Genomic DNA, 26978 nt, shown 5'->3' with positions numbered 1-26978 from the left:
TTTGCATGCGTGTCTATATAATTAAAACTTTTTATTTTGAAATATAAATTTATAGGAAGTCGTATCTTTGCAATAATAATACAGAGAGGTCCCACTTATTTCTTATCCTCCAGTTTCCCAAATGGTTTCATTTCATGTAACTACAGTACAATGTCAAAACCCAGAAACTGATATTGACACAATGTGTGTGTATAGTTCTGTGTCATTTTATCACATCTGTACATTTGTATATCCATCACTACATCAGAATACGGAACTATTCCATCATCATCAGAAAGATCTCCTTTGTGCTAGCTACCCTTTAATAGTCAGTCCTACTCTCTCCCTCTTCACCATTCCTAACTTCTAGAAACCACTCATTTGTTCTCCATATTTACAACTTTGTCTTTCTGAGAATGTTATGTAAATGGAATTAACAGTATGTGACCTTTTGAAATTGGCCTTTTTTTTTTCACTCAGTATAATGCCCTTGACATCCATTCAACTCATTGCATGTTTTGATAGTTTTTTTTTTAGCTTTTTCCTCCCCCCTCCCCCTTTAATGCTGACTAATACTTCAGTGGTGTGGATGTGGCACAGTTTATTTATTATTTTAGGACATTTTGGTTGTTTCCAGTTTTTGGCTTTTAAAAATAAAGCTATGAACAATCATGTACAGATTTTTGTGTGGATATAAGTTTTCCTTTTCTGGGAAAAATGTGCAGAAGATCTTATTGCTAGATCTTATGGCAAGTATTGTTTAACTTTTAAAGTAACTGACAAATATATTTTCCAGAGTGGCTGTACCATTTTGCATTTGTACCATCAGTTTGTCTATGTTTTTGCCATTGTTGGTATTGTCACTACTTTTTATTTGAGTGTTTTAATAGGTATGTAGTGATATTGCACTGTTTTCTTAATTTGCATTACTCTAATAACTAGTGATATTGAATGTCTTATAATTAGCTTAATTATCATTCTCTTTGTATATCCTCTTTGGTGAAATGTTTACATATTTTATCCATTTGTCCATTCTCTAATTTTTTTTTACCATTGAGTTTTGAGAGTTCTTTATATGGACTTAAGTTTTTTGTCAGCAGATATGTGGTTTGTAGATATTTTCTCCCAGTCTGTAGCTTTTATTATGGCATTGTATTTTCTTTTTTTTTTTGAAATCATTTCAGACATATGGAAAAGATATACATAGTCCAAGTGATTCCTGTATACTCTTCACCCAGATTTCCCTGTTAACATTTTACCACATTAAAAAAAAAAAATTCTCTCTGTGTGTGTGTGTGTGTGTGTTTGCGTGTGTGTGTGTACACATACAGGCAAAAATACGTATTTTTTATAACTTAATAGGAAAACAGACTGAACAATAGAAATAAAAAAGTAAACTAAAGAACCTTCAGGATTTGGCCATGATGGACTAATACATATTGGATTACCATCTTTATTTTTAGTTTTGTTTAATTTTTTATTTTTTAATTTACGTCCAAGTTAGTTAGCATATAGTGCAATAATGATTTCAGGAGTAGATTCCAGTGATTCATCCACTATGTATAACACCCAGTGCTCATCCCAACAAGTGTCTTCCTTAATTCCCCTTACCATTTAGCCGCCCCCCCCACTCCTTCAGTAACCCTCAGTCTCATGTTTTGTCCCCCTCTCTGTTTTTATATTATTTTTCCTTCCCTTCCCATATGTTCATCTGTTAATATCTTAAATTCCATATATGAGTCAAGTCATATGATCTTTGTCTTTCTCTGACTAATTTCACTTAGCATAATACCCTCTAGTTCCATCCACATAGTTGTAAATGGCAAGATTTCATTCTTCTCAATTACCGAGTAATACTGCATTGTGTGTGTATATATGTGTGTGTGTGTGTGTATATATATATATATATTTTTTTTTTTTCTTTATCCATTCATCTGTTGATGGGCATTTGGGGATCTTTCCATACTTTGGCTATTGTTGATAGTGCTGCTATAAACCTTGGGGTGCGTGGGCACCTTCGAAACAACACACCTTGGATTATCATCTTACTCTAATGACTATAATACTGGACAAGATAATGAAGCAACTATTTTTAGGTATTCAACGAGACAGTACAGGGCTATGGTCCTTGAAAAATAGGAAATATAGGAGGTTAACTTCATATTCTCTCCAGTTTTCTACCTGAGTACACTTAACTGACCTAAGGAAATGGATACCAACTAGAGAACTGTGATTTTGATGGGTAGAGGAAACAGAGGTTAGAATTTGGGGACTCCTGAAGCAGTTGGAATTTGCAGGCAGGGTCCTGGACAGGGAGTTGCATCGAAGTAACTTAAGGAATCTGCATGGAGTTTTCTTTAAATCTTAAAAATCTTAAATATGTATGTACCTAATAACAGAGCGTCAAAATACATGAAGGAAAAAGTGATGGTGTAGGACAAAAAGACATATTCGCAATGGTAGTTGAAGTTTTACTTTCTTATTATTTGTTAGAAGTAGACAGAAGAGGAATAAAAAACTTGAACAACACTTTCAACCAATGTGACGTAGGTGACGTTTGTAGACTGTTACAGCTCGTAATTTCAGAATATACATTCTTTTCATATGCACATGGAATTTTTACCATGTCTTTCTTTTGGGTATGCAGTAGAGGTCTTCATGATGGATATTTGGATTGTTATTGTGTACTTTTAAATTTTTGTGTTCAGTGGGTATGAAGTAGCAGTAGCATTTCATTGTTTTTCTTTCTTTTTCTTTTTTTTTTATTTCTGAGAGAGAGAGAGAGACAGCATGAGCTGGGGAGGGTCAGAGAGAGAGGGAATTACAGAATCCGAAGCAGGCTCCAGGCTCTGAGCTAGCTGTCAGGACAGAGCCACATGCGGGGCTCGAGCCCATGAACTGTGAGATAATGACCTGAGCCGAGGTCAGATGCTTAACCGACTGAGCCACCCAACACCCCATCATTTCATTGTTTTAAAATTTGTATTTCCCTAATCATCTTTGAGGTTGAGAGTCTTATTTATTCAACAAAAATTCATTGAGCACCACCTCTCTGCCAGTCACTTCTAGGTCCTGGAGATAAATCGGTCCAAACTGATAATAATTCTTGTTCTTGTGGAGGGTATGTTTATTGTGTATGTGGGAGACAAACAATAATTATAATAATTCACTAAATATGTTAAAAAGTGATGAGTGCTGTGCAGGGAAGGAAGAATCAGGAATGCTGAGGGGAAGGTTTTATCATTTAAAATTGGATAGTTGCAGTGGAAATGATAACTTGAACCAAGACTTGGTAGAAGCAAGAAAGGCAAGCAGCTCTTTGAGGAAAGAGTATTCTAGGTAGAAAGGATAGTTCATGCAGTCTTAAAGCATTGGGAAAAAAACTGGCTACCTATATTATCCAAAATCAAGTTAAAAGTCATATTAGGGCTTGGTCATTTTATAATGATAAAAAGTTAACTTCATAAAGAAAGTATTGCATCAAATATACAGCAAAAAATGAGTAGAAATGTAGAGAGAAAGTGGTACTGTTATAGTCAGAAATTTTAACTGACCTGTGATTATTGAAAGATGAAGGCAAAAAAAAAAGTCAGTAAGGATGCAGATCTAAATAATACACTTTGTGTACATAAATAGAACTTAGTATATTTAAACTGAAAAAGACACATAATCACAGTTAAATCAGAAATTTAAAAGATAATGAGAAATAAAAGACATGTAAATCAAAAGAAAGAAGTAAAATTGTTTTTGTTAACAGATGATAGGATATGATATGTAGGAAGCCCTGAAATAACACACACACACACACACACACACACACACACACACACACACAATTGTTGGAACTAATAAATGAATTCAGTGAAGTAGCTGGATACAGGGTCAACACACAAAAACCAGTTGCATTTCTACACAGTAACAATTAGCAATCTGAAAAGGAAATTAAGAAAGCAGTTCAGTTTACAGTAGCACCAAAAAGAATAAGATACTTAGGAGTTACCTAAGGATTGGAGACTTGTACAATTAGAACTGTAAAACATTTCTGAAAGAAAGAAGACATAAATAAATGTAAAGACTTCCCATGTTCATGGATCAGAAGAGTTAAGATTGTTAACATGTCAATACTAATCCTAAATGATGTACAGATTTAATGCAACCCCTATGAAAATCCTAATGATACTTTTTGCAGAAATAGATAAAACCATCCTAAAACTTACATGGAATCTCAGGGGACCTTGAATAGCCGAAATAAACCTGAAAAAAAGAACAAAGCTGGGTGACTCACAGTTTCTAATTTCAAAATTTATGATAAACTAAGCTATCAAAACAATGTGGTACTGGCATAAAGACAGGTGTATAGATCTGTGGAATAGAATAGAAAGCCCAGAAATAAACCTTCTCATATAAGGTGAAATGATTTTTGGTAGAGGTGCCAAGAGCATTTAAACAGCAAAAGATACTGTTTTCAACAAATGATGCTGGGAAAAGTAGATAACCACATACAACAGAGTGAAGTTGGAATCTTTACTAATAGTATATACAGAAATTAATTTATAATGAATCCTTGACCTAGTGTAAGACCTAAAACTATAAAAGTTTTAAAAAATATAGGGAAAAACTTTGACATTGGATTTAATAATGGAGTCTTGGATATGACAGTAAAGGCACAGGGAAGAAAAGAAAAAAATAGACAAATTAGAGTTGACGAAAATTTTTAACAGTTTGTACATCAAAAGGTGTAAACTGTCATCAGTAAAAAGGTAACCCCCAAAATAGGAGGAAATACTTGCAAGTAAAGGATTAATATTCAGGATATATAGAGAGCTCCTAAAAGTCAACAACTAAAACAAAGCACCAGATTAAAAGATGGGCAAAGGATTTGAATAGACATTTTTGAAAAGAAGGTATACAAATGAACTTATGAAAAGATAGTCAAAATCATTAATTTGTATTAGGGAAATGCAAATCAAAACTATAATGGGATACTACCTCATATCCAATATGATGGCTACTATTGAGAAAAAAGAAAAAAATAATAAGTGTTGATGAAGGTGTAGAGAAATTGGAGCCCTTGTGTACTGTTACTGGGAATGCAAAATGGCACAGCTGTTGCGTAAAATGGTATAGTAGTTCCTCAAAAGTAAAACGAAAATTACCATATGATCCAGCAAGTCCACTTAAAGGGAAATACCCAAAAGAATTAAAAGCAGTTTCTTAAACAGATATTAGTACACCAATGTTAACAGCAGTATTTTTCACAATAGCTAAAACATGGAAACAACCCAAGTATCTATTGACAGGTGAATGGATAAACAAAATGTGGTATACATTAAACTATTAATCAGCCTTAAAAAGGAAGGAATTTCTGTCACGTGCAACAACATGGAAGAACTTTTAAGGACATTGTGCTATGTGAAATAAGCAGTCACAACACGGCAAATACTATATATAACAATTATGTGAGATATTTAGAAGAGTCATAATCATAGAGACAGAAAATAGAGAAATGCTTGTCAAGAACTAGGAGAGAGGAGAATGGGGAGTTTTTGTTTAATGCAGAGTTTCAGTTTTGTGAGATGAAAAGAGTTTTGGAGATGGATGGTGGTGCTTGCACAACAGTATGAGTACTTTATATATTGTATAAGCTATACAGTGTACGGAACTGTACACTTAAAAATGGTTAAGATAATAAGTTTTGTGTTTATTTTACCACAATAAAAACCAATAATGACAATACTCTTAGCAACTATATGCCAACTGTTTTTTTTTAAACTTAGAATAGTCACATTTCTAGAAAAATATTGAGGGAGAAATTAAAAGTCTGAATCATCCTATAATTATAAGAAATAGAATCTTCCCACAAAGAAAGCAACAAGCCCAGATGTTTGCTAAGCAAGTTTCTACCAAAATTTTAAGAAATAGATTATTCCAGTCTGTTGCAATCATTTTAATTAATAGAAGAGGGTTATTGCACAGCTAGTACTGAAAGCCCTGCATAACCCTGATTTCTAAAACAGATGAAGACATTACAAGAAATGAAAATTACAGGGGCAGCTGGGTGGCTCAGTTGATTAAATGTCTGACTCTTGATTTTGGCTCAGGTCATGATCTCACAGTTGTGAGAGCTAGTCCCACATCGGTTCTGTGCTGTATGTGGAGTCTACTTGAGATTCTCTCACTTCTGCCTCTCTCTCAAAATAAGTAAAATTAAAAAAAAAAAAGAAAATTACAGATATATGGTTCTTATGACTGTAGATGTAGAAATCTCAAATAAGATATTAGCACATTGAAACCAACTTCGTAAAAGAAGGCAGACTCTATAGCCATGTTGGGTTTATTTCAGGTGTACAAGAATGCTTTACTACTTTATGATCCATAAGTGTAAATGACAGCATTAATATATGAAAAGAGAAATATCGTGATAATTTCAACAGATTCAAAAATTTGATAATTGATGTAATTACATGGTAAGAAAGTTTGGTAGTTAGGAAAAGAGAGAAATTCTTTAATCTGTTGGGACAATTAAAAAGTCCAGCAGAGATCTTTTAAAGTGGGGAAATATTAAAAACATTTTCTTTAAAAATAGGAATGATATAGGCATGGTTATCACCTATTTTTCACCCATTCTAGTTATTATTGCTACATAACAAATCATGTTAAACTTAATGACATAAAACAGCTATTATTCTCATGGATTCTGAGAGAATAAGAAAGCTTGTTATTGCTCCACCCTTGGTAATACAAAAGTGGTATGACTTGAACACTAGACTTGATGACTAGATGCTGGGATCATTGGGAAGTATGTTCATATATCTGGTGATTTGATTTCAGTTGGTAGCCTGGGAACTCAGTTAGGCAGTCAGTTGGAAAATTTACATGTGGCTTCTCTATGTGGTCTCTCCAGATGGTGTGGTTTGGCTTTTTTCACATCATGGCAGCTAGGTTCTAAGTGCAAGCAGTACTAGAGCAGAAATGCAGTGCGTTTTTATGACCTATCTGGGGCAAGTTATACAGTGTTAGTTCTTGTGTTGTATATTGGTTGTGGAAGTTATAATGATCTACATAGATTCAAGGGGAGAGGACAGAGACACTACAAATCATTGGGAGGAGTATCAGTGTTCTATTCTTAGAAGAATATGTCAGTTGGGATATATATTTGTTCCTATCTTTGGAAAATATAATAACCACATTGCCTCTTGTACTTAGCATTGTATTGTAGGACATAACCAACACTTTAAGACAAGAAAAAGTACTTTAGAGGTATTATAATTGAAAAGGAAGAAGTGAGAATTTTATCTGGAGTCAATATGATCACTTACATATAAAGTCAAAAGAATATAGGTAAATTATTGGATATAAGAGTTTGGCAAAGGTGAATATATATATAGATAGACTAGTATACAGGAAGTAATTGCATTGCTTTATAACAGTGACAATTAGCAAACATACTTTAAAAGAAGACATTAAAATAGTGGCATAGGATATTAATATGTAGTCATAAACAGCAAAGGTATGTAAGACTTCTTTAGGGAAAATTGTAATACTCTATTAATAGACATTAAAAAAACTTAGTCATTTAGTCATAAGATATACCATGTTCACGTGCAGAATGGCTCAATATCATAAAGACTTCATTTCTACTGAATTAATTCTACAGCCAGAAACAAATCCACTTATTTATGGAGCTTTGGTATCTGATAAAGATGGAATGTCAGATTAGTGAGCAAAGAAGTTACTATTAAAAAATGAAATTGGCAGAAAACATCGGATTTCCTTATCCACCATATACAAAAGTTAAATTGCAGATTATGTGAGTACTTAAGTGTCAAAAATAAAATATTAACCTTGTAGAAAATAGGGGTGTATACTTTTAGACCTAAGGATAGCAAAGGATTTAAAAAATAAGGCTAAAAATTGCTAAGTTGTAAAAGAATAGATTAATACAGTTAATATACTAAGAATTTTTGTTCATCAGAAGCTACCTTAAAGGAAGTGAAAAAAATAAGTTATAAAATGGAGGATATTTGCAACATACAAAGCTGACAATGATTAATATCAAGAATATTTTTTAAAAGTATAAATCAAAAATCATAGGCAAAACAGCTATAAATAAATATTTCACAGAAGAGTGTATGATTAATAATCATGAAGAAATTTCAACTTCAACTTCATTAATAATTGGGGAAAACAAATTAGGTACACAGTGAGATACCATTTACAACCAAGTGTTGGAAAGGAGGAGGATTCACAGAACTTTTATACATTACTCTACACACTACAATTCCTGCCACCATTTGGAAAATGGTGTTTCGCTATGCCATGAAGCTAAATTTAGACAAACTTTACAACCCAGTGATTTTACTTGTAGGCATACACCCAAGAGAAATAATGTGTATATACAAAAGTAGATGTGTTGGAGGATGTTCATAGCAGTTCTGTTCTCAATAACAAAATAGACACTCAAATGTCTACTGACTGGAAAGTGACTGAATAAACTGTGGTATATTATGGTAGTTAAAAAATGAATGGTAGCTGCAATAATACTAGTGACATAATATGTGAACAAGTTGTCTCCCAAATTTATATGTCATGCGATAGCCTTTAAAAATAGCTAAAATAGGGGCGCCTGGGTGGCTTAGTCGGTTGAGCGTCCGACTTTCGCTTGGGTCATGGTCTCGCGGTTCGTGGGTTCGAGCCCCGCATCGGGCTCTGTGCTGGCTGCCAGCTCGGAGCCTGGAGCCTGTTTCAGTCTGTGACTCCCTCTCTCTCTGACCCTCCCCTGCTTACGCTCGCTCGCTCTCTCTCTCCTAGAAATAAATAAAAAAAAAAACATTTAAAAAAAAATAGCTAAAATAAAAATAGTATACTTTTTGGTAGTAGAGATAGAAGAGCTGAAACTATTAATTTGAAAGCAAAGGAATGATGAAAAATAAATTGAGAATGGTGTCCTAAGGAAAGGTTATATGTAATTTCTTGTTAGGATCTTTAGTTTTATGCTTGGTGGTGGGTTTCCATAAGCTGATTTTATTAAAAAAAAAAAAAAGTAATAATAAAATAACAACAGCAGCAGCAGCAGTAACAACAACAACAACAACAGCACCAGATGCCTTAAGGCAGGGGTTGACAGGGAGGCCACGTAGCCCGAACACAGTAAGTTAGGGGGAGTTATAAATGAGGTCAGGGAGGTACTGGGGGCCTCTAATTAGATCTAATAGAAGAGTGAACCCATTTTTAACAAGGGTTTAAAGCTATTTATGAATAAATTATTTGAACACTGAAACACTTAAATTTATACTTTCATTCTTATCTACCCAGAAGAGTTTTGTGGTTATTGTATCAGAATAACCATGTTCCAGGTAGATGTGGTTACTAAATATCCCTATCCAGATAAATGGGACATCACTGTAAACAGAAAAAAATGTATATGAAAGCACATTAAACCACAAAAGAAGTGAAACACTATCTGACTGGAGAGAACATTATATTTGTGATCTTCTGCACTTGATAATGTCCACACTGTTTTTACTATGTTGTAGTATAGCATTTTTATCTTATTTTTTCTTGTCTACTGTGCTCTCTTATCCCTTAATATTGTGATATAATTGTAGGCTTTTTATAGGACTTACTTTTAATGATTAATGCCAGTGCAATTCACAGCTTTGTGTTTATGCTTACTTCGCTTATTAATGAGACTTCAAAGTTTATGTCTCGGAGGGATGGATTTTACATTTTTGTTTTGAAAGCTTTGGAGTTGAGATTGACATGATGATAGTCATAGAGTTTAAAACTGCATTATTTTAGAAGGAGTTGCCCATTGTGATAAATGGATTGGAGAGCAGGATTGCTAGTAAGTTCTGGTAATTTTCAAGAAATAGTGTTAGATAATTGAATCACAAGAATGATCACTAGAGGAGAAAGGAAAGGAAGAGTGGGGAAAATAATATAGGATTGAATAACATACTTGGCTATGGTGTAAAGCAAAGAATAAAAGGTGACACCTAGTTTCTGCATTCTGCATGCATTAAAGAATGATGGCAATATTATTGGCTGAAAATGACAGATTCAGAATATAAACGATTTATTTATTTTTAACATTTATTTATTTTTGAGAGACAGAGAGAGACAGATCATGAGCAGGTGAGGGTCAGAGAGAGAGGGACACACAGAATCGGAAGCAGGCTCCAGGCTCTGCGCTGTCAACACAGAGTCTGACGTGGGGCTTGAACCCAAGAACTGTGAGATCATGACCTGAGCCAAAGTCAGACACTCAACCTACTGAGCCACCCAGGCGCCCCTGAGAATAGAAAGTATTTACAAAGTTCTTTTTTGTTGTTAAAACTTAAAAAGAATTTTTTTTTCTTTCTATAGGGCATCCGGGTGGCTCAGTTGGTTGAGCATCCATCTTTGGCTTGGGTCATGATCTCACGGTTTGTGAGTTTGAGCCCTATGTTAGTCTCTGGGCTGACAGCTCAGGTTCTGGAGCCTGTTTGGATTCTGTGTCTCCCTCTCTCTCTGTCAGTCGCCCACTCGTATCTGTGTGTGTGTCTCTCTCTATCAAAAAATGAATAAACATTAAAAAATTAAGAATACTTTTTTAATGTTTATTTTTGAGAGAGTGTGCCCATGCACGAAGGGGGGAGGGGCAGAGAGAGGTGGTTACAGAGGATCCAAAGCAGGCTCTGCTGCACTGACAGCAGAGAGCCCAATGTGGGGCTTGAACTCGCTGATGGTGAGATCATGACCAGAGCTGAAGTCGGAAGCTTAACCGACTGAGCCACCCAGGTGCTCCATTTAGAAAGTTCTTTATGAAAAATAAAGAGATTTGATTTTAGTCATAGAATAATGTATTTAGAGGATCTTACAATGCAATATCTTATCTTAGAAGTCATCTAATCTTTTTTTTCATTTTACATATGAGGCCACTGAGGTTGAGAGAGGTGTGGTGATTTGGCTAGAGTCACATGGTTCAAATACAAATTCTTATATGACTGCAGGGTATGGATGTGTTAGAGATGAGGACAGTAGCAGGAACTAGGTTACAAAGGGTCATTCATTTTGGCCTGACTAGTTTTTAGATGTTTTATCTCTGTAGCAAGGTTTTCTTCTATGATTTATCTGCAGCAAGGTCTTCTCTGCTTTTTTCAAGCCCAGCTAGTATTCTCATGACTGTTCTGAATTCTTGTTCACATATATTGGTTATATCTGTTTTGAGCAGACCCCTGGCTGTGGTTTCTTCTTGATCTTTCTTTTGGGGAGAATTCTTCCATCTCATCATTTTGTCTAGGTTTCTGTCTTTTGCGTGTTATGGAAGCTTTTTATGTTTCTTGCTGCTGAGTGTAATGCTATGTTAGGAAGGGGTCATACACTGTCCAAGGCTTGCCACAAAGTTTCATTAATTTATGCTGATCATTTTGACTTCATCCATAAAGTGATGAGGAGCCACTGAAGATTTTAATTAGGGGAGTATTTAAAGATCACTGGGGTAGCAGAGTGGAGAATGGAGCAGAAATGAGAAAACTGGAAACAGAACTATTTTGAAGGCTGATGGTATAAGACAGATGGAATATGTGGCTTTAGCTAGTGAAGGTTTTGGAGACTGAGTGGAGGAGATGGATTCTAGAGGTGTTCAGGACGTAGAATTTGGTGATTGCTTGGATGTATGTGAAGTGAGAGAGAAGAAGGCAAGGATGACAGCGGGATTTTGGCTTGGCCACAGCTGTTTTGTTGACGGCAGCAGCAATCACTGGCTGAAGGTATTTGTGAGGAACAGTAAATTGACTTTGATGGGGGAAGATCTTGAGTTTAGCTTTGGTTGTTTTGAATTTGAGGTGCCTGCCAGGTTAGGAAAGTGACTAATTGTTGTTTATGTGGGCCTGGAGCTCAGGAGGTGGAACTTAACTCGAGATTTCTTAGCTTATATTTTAAGTGAATCCATGGAGTGTTTGTGAAGTGAGATATAAAGAAGGGGTAGGTTGAAGTATTTCGGAACACCATCATCTAAGCGGATGGTAGAAGAACCTACAAGGGAGATTGAGAAGATGCAGCCAGAGAAATAGGAAGAAAGAGGGAAAAGAAGTATGGTTGTCTTGTAAACCATGGGATGAGAGTGTTTTGAGAAGGAAAGACTGGTCAAATGCTGTTAGTGTTCAACTAAGACAAGGAATTGAAAGTGTCTTTTTGCATTTAGTGAAAAGGAGGTAATTGGTTGCAGGCACGGGCTATAAGAATACAGCACTTATGAAGTTGAGCTGTGAAAAAGAGAGGGCTGTGGTTGGAGAAGAATGTGTAGTTGAGGATGGCTTTGCTTTTGTTTTTGTTTTGTTTCATTTTTAAAGATCTAGGACCTGGAGCATGTTTCAGGGTTTTGGGAGGAGCCAAATAGGAGGAAGTTCAATATTTAAGAGAAAGAACGATTGAGAGAGCCAAGTCTCTGAAAACACAGAGGAATTAGCTTTAAGAACATAGAGGGATTTCTCTTTCAGTGTGAGCAGAAGAAAGTGGAATAGCTTGGTACAGATGCTGGTAACTATAGTTTTGGTAGAAAGAAGTTAAGGACCTTCTCTAAAAATGCCTTCTGTTTTAGCAGGAGGCTTGGTCATGTGCTTTGATTACAGAAAGGAATGGAAAGGTTGGAAATTCAGGGAGTATTGAGAATCTTTGACATAGTTTCTGGAGAATTAGAGACTGTGGCTTAACGAGAGAAAAAATGGGTATGATAGGCAGCACTGTCAGTCCAGTGAATTGTAGTGAATTCTCTTAAGTTCTCAGCACAAGTTAGGTGATTGGATATTAGTGGTGGTTTTTGGGGAGAGCCATTATCAGTTGCCTTGTACCACTCCAGATTTGAATCAATTGAGAAGTAGTACCAAGTCATAGGAATCAGAAAAGTGCTTTTATTATTGAAAGTTTAATGTAAGTGTGGTTTGGACTGAGGTGGAAATGAGGTCTCTCACAAGTTCTCTTCTGAATTCCTGTTACTCATGTAGTCACAAGCTAAACAACATGTCTTCATGCTAAGGAAATGAAGTTTTTCTCTGATGAGCTTCACTCATGGGAGCTGCACTGCAGGAATAATATGTTTATGGGCACACAGTTCTCAGTGAGTAACTGAAAGAGCTTGCACTGTGTATGCAGAATTCTATACATTAATCTCACCCAGCAGAACACCTATGGGTGTCCTGCTCTCACTTATTTTGATTATTTTTCTCTTGGAGAGAAGTAAAGATGAGAAAGAGACTGCAGCACTTCTTAAATCTTGTTTCCTTGTATCCAGAGAAGGACTGTATCCTCTTTTAAAATGTGAGAAGAGGTGATATATCTACCCACTAACATTCATTGCCCATTGAGATTTTGCCAGATAGGGGGTATAATTCATACAGTGAGAATTTTGAGTTGACAGTAAAATAGCCACATAAAAGTATTTATTATTTGGTTGGAAATATATGACTGCATCCAGTGAAGTGGTTAACTTTGGAAAATTTGGGTGGAGCATTAAGACCATTAAGAGTGAATGCACTCTTTCAAGGAGAAGATAATGAGACAGATCAGAGACCCTTCAGCTGAGGGAAAGGTTGCTGTGAAGGAGTTAAAGGAGGTAGAAATGTTAATCAAAGAGGTTGGAAAATAGGAGGATTGGCCAAAGAGGTTGGAAAATAGGTAAGGGTTTGGAGAGCCTAAGTGCTTTGAATTTTTGTTTCTTGTTACCTGCTGGGATATGTAAATTTTCTTGAATGAAGGCTGGCAAAGACAAAAATTTAAATACAGATGAAAATTATATGAAGGAAAATATTTAGTCATTAGAATTGTTAGTTGTGAGATGTTTTGCTCTCTGATCTTTTATGAACAGAATATTTTCCAGGTAGTGAATATATGTCAGTTATTTTTTTAACTTGTGATGATATTTTGCCATTGGCAGTGGTATTTACAGTATAGCCATAATTTTGTATTTCAGCTTCATATGGGCAGTGTCAAAATTATTATTAACCCTAATAATAATTGGGCACTTAAGAGAGAAGAGTGTAGCAGCATAATTTCTTTTGAGATGTAGGCCTTCAAACTCATGCCTTAATATGCATAGAGCTGTTTTAGTGCTAGCAACTCAATCCTCTACACTCAAGTTCCAACATGTTTTTCTTGGAGAAATAAAAGGGAAAGGGAAGTCATGTGGGAGCTATTAGCAACTCATTTGTTTTCAATTAGTGGTTTATTCCAAAAGCACTGATTCAAAAATGTTCTTTGAGACCCTACTATGTGCTAGGAACTGCTCAGTTGAAGGAACCAGAGAGTTAAAAGTAGATAAAATGGTCCCTACACTACCTCGGAAGAGCTTATAGAAAATTAAGTAAATAAATAATATCCTTGAATAGACAAGCCTGAAATTCTGGTATTATATGGTTAGACTCTTTAAGGTAGTTCAGTCTTAGTGGCTATTCATTTTTAACCTTAACTAAGGTGTGTGTGTGTGTGTGTGTGTGTGTGTGTGTCCTTTGTTCCGTTTTCTCTTACCAATTTATGTTTGCCCAGGATAGTCAGAAAAAAAAATTCTTGTCTATTGCTTCTAGGAAACACGGCATGAAAAAGGATCAAATGGAAAAATACTGTGATTATGAGGATGTTGGTTAGCCAGTAATTTTTCACATTGGCTAGAGATTGACTGAAGTGCTAACACTAGTTAACTAGTGTTAACTAGTAGGACACTTTTGGATGATTGAATAATCTGGATGATTTCTGGAGATTGTACTTTTTGAGTCACTTACCAAAGGTTGTTTTTTTTTTTTTCCGAGACGTTTTTTTCATTTTGTTTCATTTTTAGCAACGTTGGTGTTTGAGATACCCTTTTCCATTTTGTATAAGCACTTATAATAAATGTTAATGAATAACGGTTAAAAAGGTGACTAACATGAAAATTTTTATCTTTTTCACTGGTCAAATACTAATTTAAAGCATTTAAGCCCTTGTTTATAGTTTTGTTAAAAATAGCTTTCCTTGAATTTTACTTTTCTGAGTATTTTGATAGAAATAATATATGGTTGGTCATTGTGCCATGATGTGTTTTAATACTATCGTTAAAGAAATCAGTTATATATGCCCACAGTTTAAGGTTGTAAAATACTTGTTATGCAACATAGCCATCTCCTATGCCTGCTCTTCTTTTCTAGCCTCTTTATTTCTTGTTTTCTAGAAGCAAGATGTTTAGTACATACGGTTGATAATTTTAGTGTTTACCAGTATATTCCTGCACATGTTTATTGTTGCTACTTCTTAATTTTTCAGTGTCATACCCATCAACTTTTCAATATGGAAGATGATGCTTAGCTGTCTCTCACCACCCTCTCTGCACCTCATACCACATGCTTTCTCTTACCTTTCGAGTATGGTTTTATTATAATTTTGGTGCCATTAGTTATTCATTGCTTATTATTGCTATGTAAATAGTATTCATGTCTAAAAAATATTGTGCTGTAATAATGTTTACTTGTACTGTCCAACATATTATTTTTTCTTTTTTAATTTGGTTAATGTTTTAATCACTAATTCAACTCTTAATTCTCCCTTAGTTTAAATTTTTTTAATGTTTTATTTATTTCTGAGAGAGAGAGACATTGTGAGCAGGGGAGAGTCAGAGGGAGAGGGAGACACAGAATCCAAAGCAAGCTCCAGGTTCTGAGTTAGCTGTCAGCATAGGGCCCGACGTGGAGCTCGAACCCTTGAACCGTGAGATCATGACCTGAGCCAAAGTCAGACGCTTAACCCACTGAGCCACCCAGGCGCCCCTCCCCCAGTTGTTTAAAATTTCTCTCATGATATGGTAAAACACATGAAACAGTCTGTTAATTGGATTTGCTTTAATCCTTCTCCCAGGAACTTTCTGAGCTGCTCTAATTTAGGTGGATTGCTCTCTATTCTTGTTATATAGATAGCACGGGAACTCACTTTACCATTATTCGGGGAGAATTGCCTTTGCTCTTCACTTAGGTTAAATCACCTATTTTCTTTCTGAATCCCATTTCTTCCTTTTGTCTTGTTCTCTTAGTTTACTCTATAGCTTTTTAGGAAAGAATGGGAAATAAAGAAATTTTTTGAGACTTTGCAGTATAAATATGACTTTAGTCTTCCCACATATTAGTTATTGCTGGTTTTGCTGATTTTAGAATTCTGTGTGCTAATCATTTTCCATCACAATTTTAAAAGCATTGTCCCATTGCTTTTTACCTTCCAGTGATGCTGTTGTGAAGTCTCTAATGTTATTGTATTCTTTATCCTTTGTATGAAACCTATTTTATCTCTCTGGGAGCTTGTGGGATATTCTGTTTGTCTCCACTGTACCTTAGTGTGGGTTTGGTCTTCTATTTTCTTGGATACTTGAGGAGCGATTAAATCTGGAAATCATATCCTTTAGTTTTAGAAAATGTTCTTTTTCTTTTTTTTTTTAAATTTTAGAGAAAGAGAGAGAGCACGAATGGAGGAGAAGGGTAGAGGGAGAGAGAAAATCTTAAGCAGGCTCCATGCTCAGTGCACAGCCTGATGTGGCGCTCAATCCTCTGACCCTGGGATCATGACCTGAGCCGAAATCAAGAGTTAGATAGTGAACTGACTGAGCCACCACCCACGTGCCTCTAGAAAATTTTCTTGAATTATTTTGTTGATGATTTCTTTCCTTTTTTTTTTTGTTTTTTTGTTTTTTTTCTATTTTGTCTTTCTAGAATTCCTAATGATTAGATATTGCATGTTTTGGACTGGATCGTATGTTTCTTATGTTTTTACTCTGACTTTTCAATTCTGTTTCGTTTATACTCCTCGTTAAAAGGAATTTCCTCAGCTTTACTTTCCACCCTGCAATTTTCATTTCTGTAATCATTTTTATTTTCAAGACCTTAGTCTTGGTGCACATTCCTTTCTCATTTCTTCCCCTTCTTCCCTCAAATGAAGGCTTCCTTTTCTTATTCCATGGATGTACTATCTTCTGTTGTTAATTCTCTGAAAGTACTAGTTATATTTTATTTTTTGAAAATTTTCTTGTGTAGTCTCTGTTTCTTCTGTCCTTCTTTCCTTTTTGGTTTGGTCTTTTGTTTTTTATATTAGATACTTCCTTCATCTTTTATTGTCCTTAGCCATCTGCTCATATGAAGAGTGAAATACTCCTAATAAAATAACAAACACTTATATAATACTTAGAATTTGCCAGACACTGTCATAAGTGCTTCATCCATTTTAATTTATATAATCCTCATAATGACTTTAAGAGCTAGTTACCATTATTATTAGTGGTGGTAGTATTATCTCTATTTGACAGATGAGGAAAGTGAGTTTAAATAACTTGCCCATTGTAACACAGTTAAGAAGCAGAGCTAGAATTTGAATCTCGGCAACCTGACTCGATAGTCTTTTCTTTTAGCCTTTATGCTATTCATTCTCTTACTGAAATCAGGAGCAAATTGGAAATTCTGTGCATGTGTATAGGAGTTGTCAAAGTAGTGTTATCTGAGTGAACTTTTTTTTTTTCTTTTTTCTTTTTTGGTGGTGCCTGAGTTGATTGGATTCACCAGAGAAGAATCTTCTAATCTGATGACTTGAGATTGAAACCTAGCTACTGGTAGTTTGGTTGCCAAGTGATGAAAGAGGACTGAGGGAATGGGTATCAATATTACATACAACTTTGACTTTGTCCAGCTATCTCAGTGTCCTCTAATTCAGAGACCCTTGGCTTTACCCTGTGCAGGGAATAAGCCCAGTCTTCTGGTGTGATGAAGAACTCTAAATTGTCCTGTTGTGCAGATTGCGGAAGGGGAGCTTGGGATATATCTACTACTCTTATTTTGAGTCTTACCTTTACTTAACTTTCATTGACATGCACTCCTATGCCTTTTGTGGATTCTATGATGTAAATGTGATTAATTCTTATTTTCTCCACTGGTAGTTTTAGATTCATCTTTCTTGTATTTGTTCTCAAAATTTTTTGCAGTGTTTTCATTTCACATTCTCTTTGACCCTGTGTTTATGCAGAAGCAAACAATGAAAACAAATCTTTGCTACCTTTTAGGAAACGACTAATAAAATGCATGTTCTTAATGTGCCATTTAAAATTCTTTGTTAGGTCTGTTGAAATAGATTTCAAATATTTCCCACCCGAGGCATTTCATGATGCTCCTACTAGATAATATCACCATCTGAAAATCTTTTCTTCCACCTTAGACATTTTTCTTCTTTCTTAAGCCTTTTTTATAGCTCATATTATTAAAATTTGCATGGTTTTCTTACACTCTTCCCCCCATCCGCTTCTCCCTGGATGATAACACCTTGAGGGTCTTGACTGCTCATTTCTACAGAGTTGCTTAATAAAAATTTGTTACATTAAGTGTTGTATATATGTTTTTCTTACAAAATATCAGCAACATATTAAATACTGAGGACAATAAAGCAGGGAATATATACAGTAGTGCAACAGAAGAGATCAAATTCAGATATAAAGAAGTCTGAGAATTGTTAAACTAGATGCTGTGAAATCATTCAATGTAGATATCTAATCATAACAAAGTATTCATCTTATCTCCTGCCATGACACAAAAGATGAACTGCATGATCTATCAAGTTTTTGGTCAGGCTCATGACTCTGTAACTTACACGACAGGTATATTTGTGTTGCTGTATGACATTTGTAGTTTAATGGAGTATAATGTTAAATGCTAGAAATATTTTAAAAAATGATAAATGCATGTTTGATAAAATAATGTTTTAAATGTGCTGGAGTAGTTAAATCTGTAAAGAAGACCACACTTGTAATATTTCCTTTTAAAAACTAATTTTTAGCTTTTGTATTTAGTAAAATTGATTTTTACAATCCAGTGCTGTTAATATTACTTCCTTCTGCTCTTTGTAATGCTTAAAAGGTGAAAGATTTATGCGATCTGAAGAGAAACCAGAGTATTTCTTTGTAATGCTTAAAAAGAAACAGGAACTATTGCAGGATTTGAAACTAAATTATTTGGAGAAATGTTAATGCTTTAAAATAATATTTCTCTAATTATTGTATTTTAAGAAACTCAAGACACATTTATTATTTTTTTTTAAGTTTATTTGTTTTGAGAGAGAGAAAGAGAGCTAGGGAGGGGCAGAGAGAGGAAGAGAGAAAGTCCCAAGCAGGCTCTACACTGTCAGCGCAGAACTCAAAGGAGGGCTCTATCTTCATCTCACAAATAGTGAGATTAAGATCTGAGCTGAAAGTAAGAATTGCAGATGCTTAGTGGACTGAGCCCCCCCAGGTACCCCAAGACACATTTATCTTTTAAAATGTGTTAATATTTCATATCTTTTAAAATAAAGTAGAAGACTGTCACCTGCATTTTAATATGTAAAGGTTGTTGGGGTTTGGAAAACATCAGTAGTCATTAATACATTCTTTTGTAGAGTTAAATCATTACTTAGAAAATTGATGGTATTTGATTCATTACCACAGGCAAACAAGCTGAAGTGATTGTTATACATGGCTATTTGTTTTTATTTGCAAGTTTTCTGGTGTCTTACAAATAATTTATGATTTATAAAACACATAGAAGCATTACTCCAGAAATTCTGTTTTTTTGAACCCATATTATTTGGATATAGTGTGGTAGATGCTAAAAATATTTTTTAATTGTCTCCTGAGATTCGTGGGATGCATGTGGAAAACACAAACTTAGTGTTTATAGTTAGCCTTGGTTAATTCTCAGTATCCATATCACTGTTATTTCATAATTTCTTCATGAAAAATGTAATCACATACAGATTTCTATTTGCTTGCGACACAGAATTAATGTGAATTCCATTTTAAAATAACCACCATCAAAAGATTCTGAAAGTCTGGTTTGTATTTTTTAAGTGTTGTATGTGGATGACTTGGTTAGCTTTGAGTTTTTTGAGAAATACATCTTTTAAAAAATTTCATCAAACTATTAAATTGTAGGTAATGGTGACCACGGTGGTACCTCATTTTGATTAAGTTAGTGTCTTTCCTTTTTATAATGTACTTCTGTCTACATATATTCCTTTCAGTGTCATTACCTACTGAGTTTCTGTGAAAATAAATTTTCTTTGTCTATTAAAACAAAACAATCCTTCAGATTGTGTTTTATTGTAACTTTTTCTTTGACTGGTTTTTGAATTTATTTTTGAAGTCATTAATAATAATTTCACTGACAAGGCAAGACATGGCTAAAGATGACTACTGCTTTATCAGTTAAAGTAAAGTGCCTTAGGAAAATGCCTTTAGAATTATTGCTTAACATGGTTTTATTTGTTTTGTTGTGTTTTTTAGAAGTTGGAGAAGGTTGTTTTCCTGCAGTCAAGTTCATGTTGTATTAGTGAGGCAAGGAAACAATAATTAATAATTTGGATAAGTTCACTTTTGAAAGATAAGAAAGGAAGCCAGTTATTATTGACCAGAGTGGTATTTGTGGCTACTAAATCACTATTTATTGTAAATTTATTTTTCATTTAAATGTATACCATCTATTGCTTGTTTTACTTTTCCAGGCTTTGGAAAAGTAAAAGTTTGGTTTTTTAGTGGTTTGTTAGATAAAAGCTTTTTCTTTTTATTCTTTTTAAAATCCAGGTACTCATGGTTTTTCCTTCCATTTTTATGGTACACATTTAGGACAAAATATTGCATGTATTATCTTACTGCTTGTCTTACATAGTTTAAGTGTAAAGAAGAGAGGAATTCAGGATATTCACTTGTGTTTTTCTCTTCCCTGGTCTCCCATGAATACATGACTTGATTTATCTTGATCAGCCTAGTAACTTGCTCCACATTTTTCCAAAAGTGCAAAGCAGTTTCAGCTAAAAATACACATATCAAAATGCTCCAGAAGTTGTGGCCACAGCTCAAAAATGCTGATCAATTTTGAAAATCTAAATCAACCTCGGCCATGAAACCGAGGGAAGAACCTTTGTGGTAGGGGACAGATTTCCAAAAATTCACCACAGTCCTGTTCTTAGCTGGAGTTTGTGCTGATGTTGCCAGACAACTGAGGAATAGATGCAAAAAGCAGGAAGCATTATTGAATTGAGCCCTAGCGCCAATTTGGGAAAAGCAAATTAAAATGTAAAAGAATATTTTTCCACTCCTGGCATCTCCACACAAAATGGCAAAGTACATGGTTGCTGAAAAAGTCACAGAAATTGCTAATTTTGCCTGAATGGCTAATTTTGCCAAAAAAACCCCTCAATCTTTTTGCATTAAAAAATGAATACCCATATAGTTTTTAAAAAGTAGTTTTTTAAAACCCAAATAAAATAGTGTTAGTTTACAAGTCAAAATGTATATATGTTTAAGTCAGAAAAATATTTTGACATAAATAACTGTGTGTGTGGGCTTGTTTCAATGTCTTCTGATTTTTCAGGTGCACTTGAAGAATGGATGATGATGATTTTGGTGGTTTTGAGGTATGTGCAGTTACCTTATTTTGCTTATGTAATTGCTTTAATTTTGTGGGATTATAATGGAGTATATACTATTTTGAAAATGTATTATTTATCATTGGTAGTCATGATCATTTCTTGATCATCTTTAATATAACACTGGAATAAAAAATGAAATCAAAGAAAATTAAAATGCATCCCTTTTGAAAGATAAAAATGATTTATTATTATTGAACATATGGTCATGCCCATCAGAAAGGTGTAAATTGAGATAATTAAGTGCTACTAGTGGAAGCATTAAAGAAGTTTTAAAAATTGTCAGCTGATGATTTTGCTGGGATACATTTCTATTAGGAAATACTTGTGAGATGAGGGATGAATATTGCAGATCTGCCATATATTTTCATGTTTACACCTGTAATGAGTTGGCTTAGTATATTAAATACATAGCCTTTTGGTGGCTTATAGAGCTAATTAGCATGTTTGTGTTGTTAGATTATTTTCTCAGGGTTGAGTTGGATGCTTTGTAGGTGGAAATTGTTAGCTGAAGAAGCACTGCCTTTTCCTTAATCCTTTTCAGTGTGTGTTCATTTTATTGAAATATTTTGTAACCCAGTTATTTTTATGGAGCCAGTATAGTCTTGCAGGAAAATCTCTGGATTAAGAGTCAGGATGCCTGAGCTCAAGTCCTGGAACTACTAAGTGAGCTCTGTGACTTTTTTTTTTTTTTAGTAAGATTTTCATCTACTTTGGAATTTGGTAAAAACGAGATTATTTATTAAAAACAGGTAGTTTAATTAATGGCTTTATAGGAGAAACAAGAAATTAAATATATACTCAGTATTCTGAATATCATGAAAGAATGGTGTGAGTTTTTTAAATTAGGGTCCTTTTCCCGTCCATTGATCTTTATTTGTCAAGATGGATATATTTGGAATATGAACATACCTGTATTGTTTATGTCACCTGAAACGGGTGTTTGTTTAGCATATTCGTATGTTTTTTCCATTTTCTTTAATATTTTGGGTTTTGTTGGGTGATTTAATCTTTTACTGAAATGTAATATTTAAAATTCTGTTGAAATTCCTTTCATTTTGTGGATAATATATGTTTCAGATATCATCTTAGTTTATTGTTTAGAAGTTGTCAGTTATTTGAAGGTTAAAACCTAGCATGGTCTCCTTTATTTAAACCATGCTTGATTTATTATATCAGAGAAAAATAAAGTGGCTAGTTTACCTCAGAGTAAAATTATACTTGATTGTTGCAGTCGATGGATCTATTCCTTTCAGTATTAAATATTTACAATGTTAACCAATCACTCTAATTTAATTGGTTATTAGGTTTCTTTCTTTTTACATCCAGTTGTAGAAATATGGAAGGTCTCTATCCTTGGTTATATAAACCATGTTCATTTTTCATAGTGTATAGATAGTACTTACTATATTCTACATCAGTTAGCTTCCATGGCAGATTGCCTCAATTGACTTCTTTTTGGCTGATAACTCAATGTGGAATCCAAACTGAAATTCTGGCTCCTTTTCTCAGCAATAATTTTGCTGTGACCTGGACACTTAAGGGAGAGGACACTCTTCACTCTTACCCACAAACTCAGCAGTCAGTAATTGACTGTCTTTTACTTTTAAAACGGTTTAATAGGAAGACTTGTTAATTTAAAACATCAGCTTCAGGAATTCTCTAAATGTTGATTGCCAGTTCATCCACCTGGTAGATTATTCAAGAATACAGATGAATAATCTATATTATTTTAATCTATTTCTTTAGATTGATCTCGATTAGCTTTTGTGCTAATTAATGAAAAAGATTTGGTGTCAATACTTTTAAAGTAAAATATATTTTTTGTTATATACACAAGCCAGTTTGTGGTGAGTTTGTTTATTTGTGGTGAGTTTGTTTAGAGTTCTTAGATACAAAGTTCACAAGTGAAAATGTGATCAAGGATATACAGATTAAAAATTTCATTGGCAAGAGATATATTTTAGTAAGGAAGGAAGGTTTCTACTTACAAATAATGCAGCCTGAGTACTGGGGGTAGTGAGCAGTGGTTGGGGTGATAGCAGTGAAGACGGAAAAGCAGTTGTGAGTAATTTGGAGAGTATCTCACAGAGAATATGTTGTAGAGTTTGGAAGGCTTGATTGCAAATAGCATTTCGACTTTTTAGATCTTCTAAAATAAATTTGCCTTTTTTTTCGTAGGCTGCAGAGATTTTTGATGGTGGAAATGGTGAAACCCAAACTACATCTCCTGCTATTCCTTGGGCTGCTTTTCCTACAGGTACTACTATGCAGTAAGAGAGGGTTTTTTTTTGTTTTTGTTTTTTTTTTTGACATTTTTGCCTTTTCTTTGAAAGCTTCTTTTTACTTTGCACTTGGCCTCCTTGGATCTGAAAAATGGAATGACCCAGATTTTATTTAGGTTTTTCTCATAACAAATTATAAATTGCATAACAAATTCTGCAGTGTGGCTTGAGGCATGATTCCAAAAATGATATCATGAACATTAAATGAAATTAAAGTATAATTTATATTTCCTAATTCATCTTAGTTTTAGGAAAATGAGGTACCAAATAATATTTTTAGACCATCCGGTTCATTAATTAAAAAGACTTCTTATATTCTAAAAATATCCTAAAGTAATTTTACATCTTCACCAGTATTAAAATTTAGAAGTTTTTTTTTTTCAAGAAAGTCATTCATGAATATTAAAAATAAAAATTTAGCCATCCAAGAAATCAAATGCAAAAATAAATTCCAGTATTAAGAGAAATTTTATGAAAGATCTTAATGTTCAATGTTAATATAATTCATGTATAAATAGTATTTTGAATTTTCTAGACTTTTTGTTCTGCCAAATCATTGTAAAGTTGAAAGTAGAAGATGAAAGTATCCTTCCTTAACAGCTCTGTTTAGTCTTAGATTATTAGAATTATTCATCCTACAAATATTTTTCCAGTGCTTATTACGCATTAGGTACCATGGGAATGTGTCTTTTACTTTAAGAGAAGATAGGGAGGCACATACATACTTGTAATATGAAGCAGATTTATGATTTGGGAAGAATGATGATTTCATCATCCGTTTGCTTAGAAATGTTTATTTCAGGCCTGGTATGAGTCAAGTACTGTCCTTGAAGCTCAGTATATATTATTGATCTGGGGTTTGAAGGATATTTATGATTTCAATAGGCAGAGAAGGGAGAATGGGGAAAGATTTTGAAGGGAGAGAAATAAATGAAACAAAGGGGTAAATGTGGGAAAGAGGATGACATACTTAGGATGCTCGTTCTTGTCGGAGGGCTTTATGTATGTTGTTTCCTTTGCCTGGAATTTCTCACCTTGTTCCCCACTGCCACTCTCTCCTGCTCCTTTATACTAACTCCTCTGTTTGTTTTATGTGTTGTTTTATGCTTGAATATGTCCTTTTCTGGGAAGCCTTCCCAGAGAACCTTCCCACAACTGTGTACACCTATTTTTTGACTTGCACTTTAGGCTGTAAATTTTCTGGGGTTAGGCGGCATGTCTGTTTGTCCTGTTGTTATGTCTTAAATGCCGAACATAGTGCCAAGCTTACAGCTGGCCCTCAGTAAATATTCATAGAAAGAATAATTTAAAAACTGAATGAAAAACTGAATGAATGACGACTAGGGTGACAGTGGAAATGAATGGGAAAAAATGGAATAAAGAAATTTATATAACAGTTTAGGATTTTCAGTGTATTGTCATGTATTTGTTCATTGTAAAGTAGGTAGGCTAGCTCCAGTACACCTTTTGTACAAAATGATGGTTTATAAAAGTTTGGAATTTGATACAGATAAATATGTTTAGGAGTGAAATCTAGTCTTTCAGGTTATATTTCCATTCTTGTCTAGTAACTCTTTTTTTGGGAAAAAAAAAACAAAACAAAAAAACCCTAACATAACAGGGCTGTCTGGGTGACTGGATGTGAGGAAGAAGGAGGAGTCAAAATTGATTTTTGAAGTTTCAAGCCTTGGTTCTGAAGGAATGGTATTACTTTGAACAGATACAGAGACTTTTAAAAAGTAGGTTTGGAACAGTATGAAGCCTAATGAATTTGTCCTAGACATGTGTATTTAAGGTACCTAGAGTTCAGGAGAAAGGTTAGGGCTGGAGTTCTTGGTTTGGGGGTTTTTCCATGGGTATGACAGTTGAAGTTATAGGAGATAACTGGGGGAAACAGTATGTAAAGAGAATAGGGTTAGGTAGAGAAATTTAGGTGTCCTTAGTTGGGGAACAGGAGGAAGATAAAGAGACAGAAGATTGAGAGATGATGAGAGGACAGGCTAGCTATCAAGAGTAGAACATTTCAAAGAAAGTATGGTCATTGGTATCAAAGGCTGTTTGTAGTGAGGTCAGTGAGGCTGGAGACTGAGAAAAAACCCATGGTCAGAAATTACTTTTAAAGAAATGGTTTCAGTAGATTGGAAGTTGACAAATTGTACTTCTTTATGTATGTGGGAAAGCAAGAACAGAATCTGTTTTGCTATAATTATTGTGGCAGTGTAATAGACAATTGTATATTGTGGGCAGATTATCTAATTCCTGTTCTCCAAGAGTGAATGGTATATGTCACATCTGCATATCTGTATATTTGTAGGTCAGGTATTCAAAGCTTAACAGAATTAAAAGAACAGTTCTTTTAGTGTGTGCATGTACACACACACACACACACTCACTCACTCACTCAGTTTCTCCCTCACTCCCTTAAGAAGTCAGATCTGAAGTCTTTCTGAATTTCCTCAGTGACTGGCAGAAGTGGAGGTAAACAAACCTGGCCACAAGCTGAAGTTAAGGCATGCTAGATGCTTGCTCAGCGAGAAGGATCTTTTTCTTTTGTTGAAGATGGTTTCCTTTCCTCTGCTTGCTGGTGTTGTTTGCCTCTGATTCAGGTATCCAGAAGTTGTTTAGACAAGAGTGATCTGAACAACCTAATTAATATAACAGTTTAATCATTTCCACACCAAAGTCCAGAGAAATAGGAAGCTTTAAGAGATCTAAAGTAGATTCTTTTCGGTTTAAGAAAAGACTAATATTCTTTTTTTTGTCTGGTTTGCTACCTACACCCTAGCACTTTGTAATCTATATGAAAGATATTTTTAAAAGAGATGAATATTAACCAAGTTTTACCACAGCTTAAAATCCAAGAAGATTACTCAGAAACATTTGGTTTAAGTTTTTAAAGTACTTGGGGGAGAATAGAAATTTTCCTTTTTGGAGTTAGGATAAAAGATTTTAAGTAAAGAATGTAGTAGGCTTAGTGTGACTAATGATTATCTTGCTTCAGGGCTGGCAGTTAGTAGGAGGATGATTTCATAATAGCAACTGGGATAATTAATTTATCATATAAACAGTGCCTGTTTATAGCTTACAATACTGTTAATGAATCGAACTACCTCAAAACATGCATCTCACTGTACTATTAGGATCATTTACACAGTGGGACTTTTCAAAATGCTAGTTTCTGTGCAGAGATGATGATGATATTAAAAATTTGCCAGTGAGAATAAATGAAATGCACATGTTAGTTCTGTATAAGTCTGCATCTCTGCAGTGTATGGCATTTAA

The 26978-nt window shown here is 34.4% G+C and overlaps 1 protein-coding gene across 2 annotated transcripts in view; it reads left to right on the top strand.

The window, feature by feature from the left end:
* The window catches only part of CCDC91 (coiled-coil domain containing 91), a 342402-nt gene that overhangs the window by 55729 nt on the left and 259695 nt on the right, over positions 1-26978 (top strand). For both annotated transcript variants that reach the window (XM_077774523.1, XM_077774522.1), the window contains exons 2-3: positions 21357-21399; positions 23593-23671. In XM_077774523.1, the coding sequence (XP_077630649.1) occupies positions 21374-21399; positions 23593-23671 (105 nt within the window). In that variant the 5' untranslated portion in view covers positions 21357-21373. The remainder of the gene's footprint in view (positions 1-21356; positions 21400-23592; positions 23672-26978) is intronic.

Source organism: Crocuta crocuta, unplaced genomic scaffold, assembly GCF_008692635.1.
Source record: "Crocuta crocuta isolate KB4526 unplaced genomic scaffold, BGI_CrCroc_1.0 scaffold176, whole genome shotgun sequence".
NCBI classification, from domain to species: Eukaryota; Metazoa; Chordata; class Mammalia; order Carnivora; family Hyaenidae; genus Crocuta; species Crocuta crocuta.
This window is presented reverse-complemented; position numbering and strand designations above follow the sequence as displayed.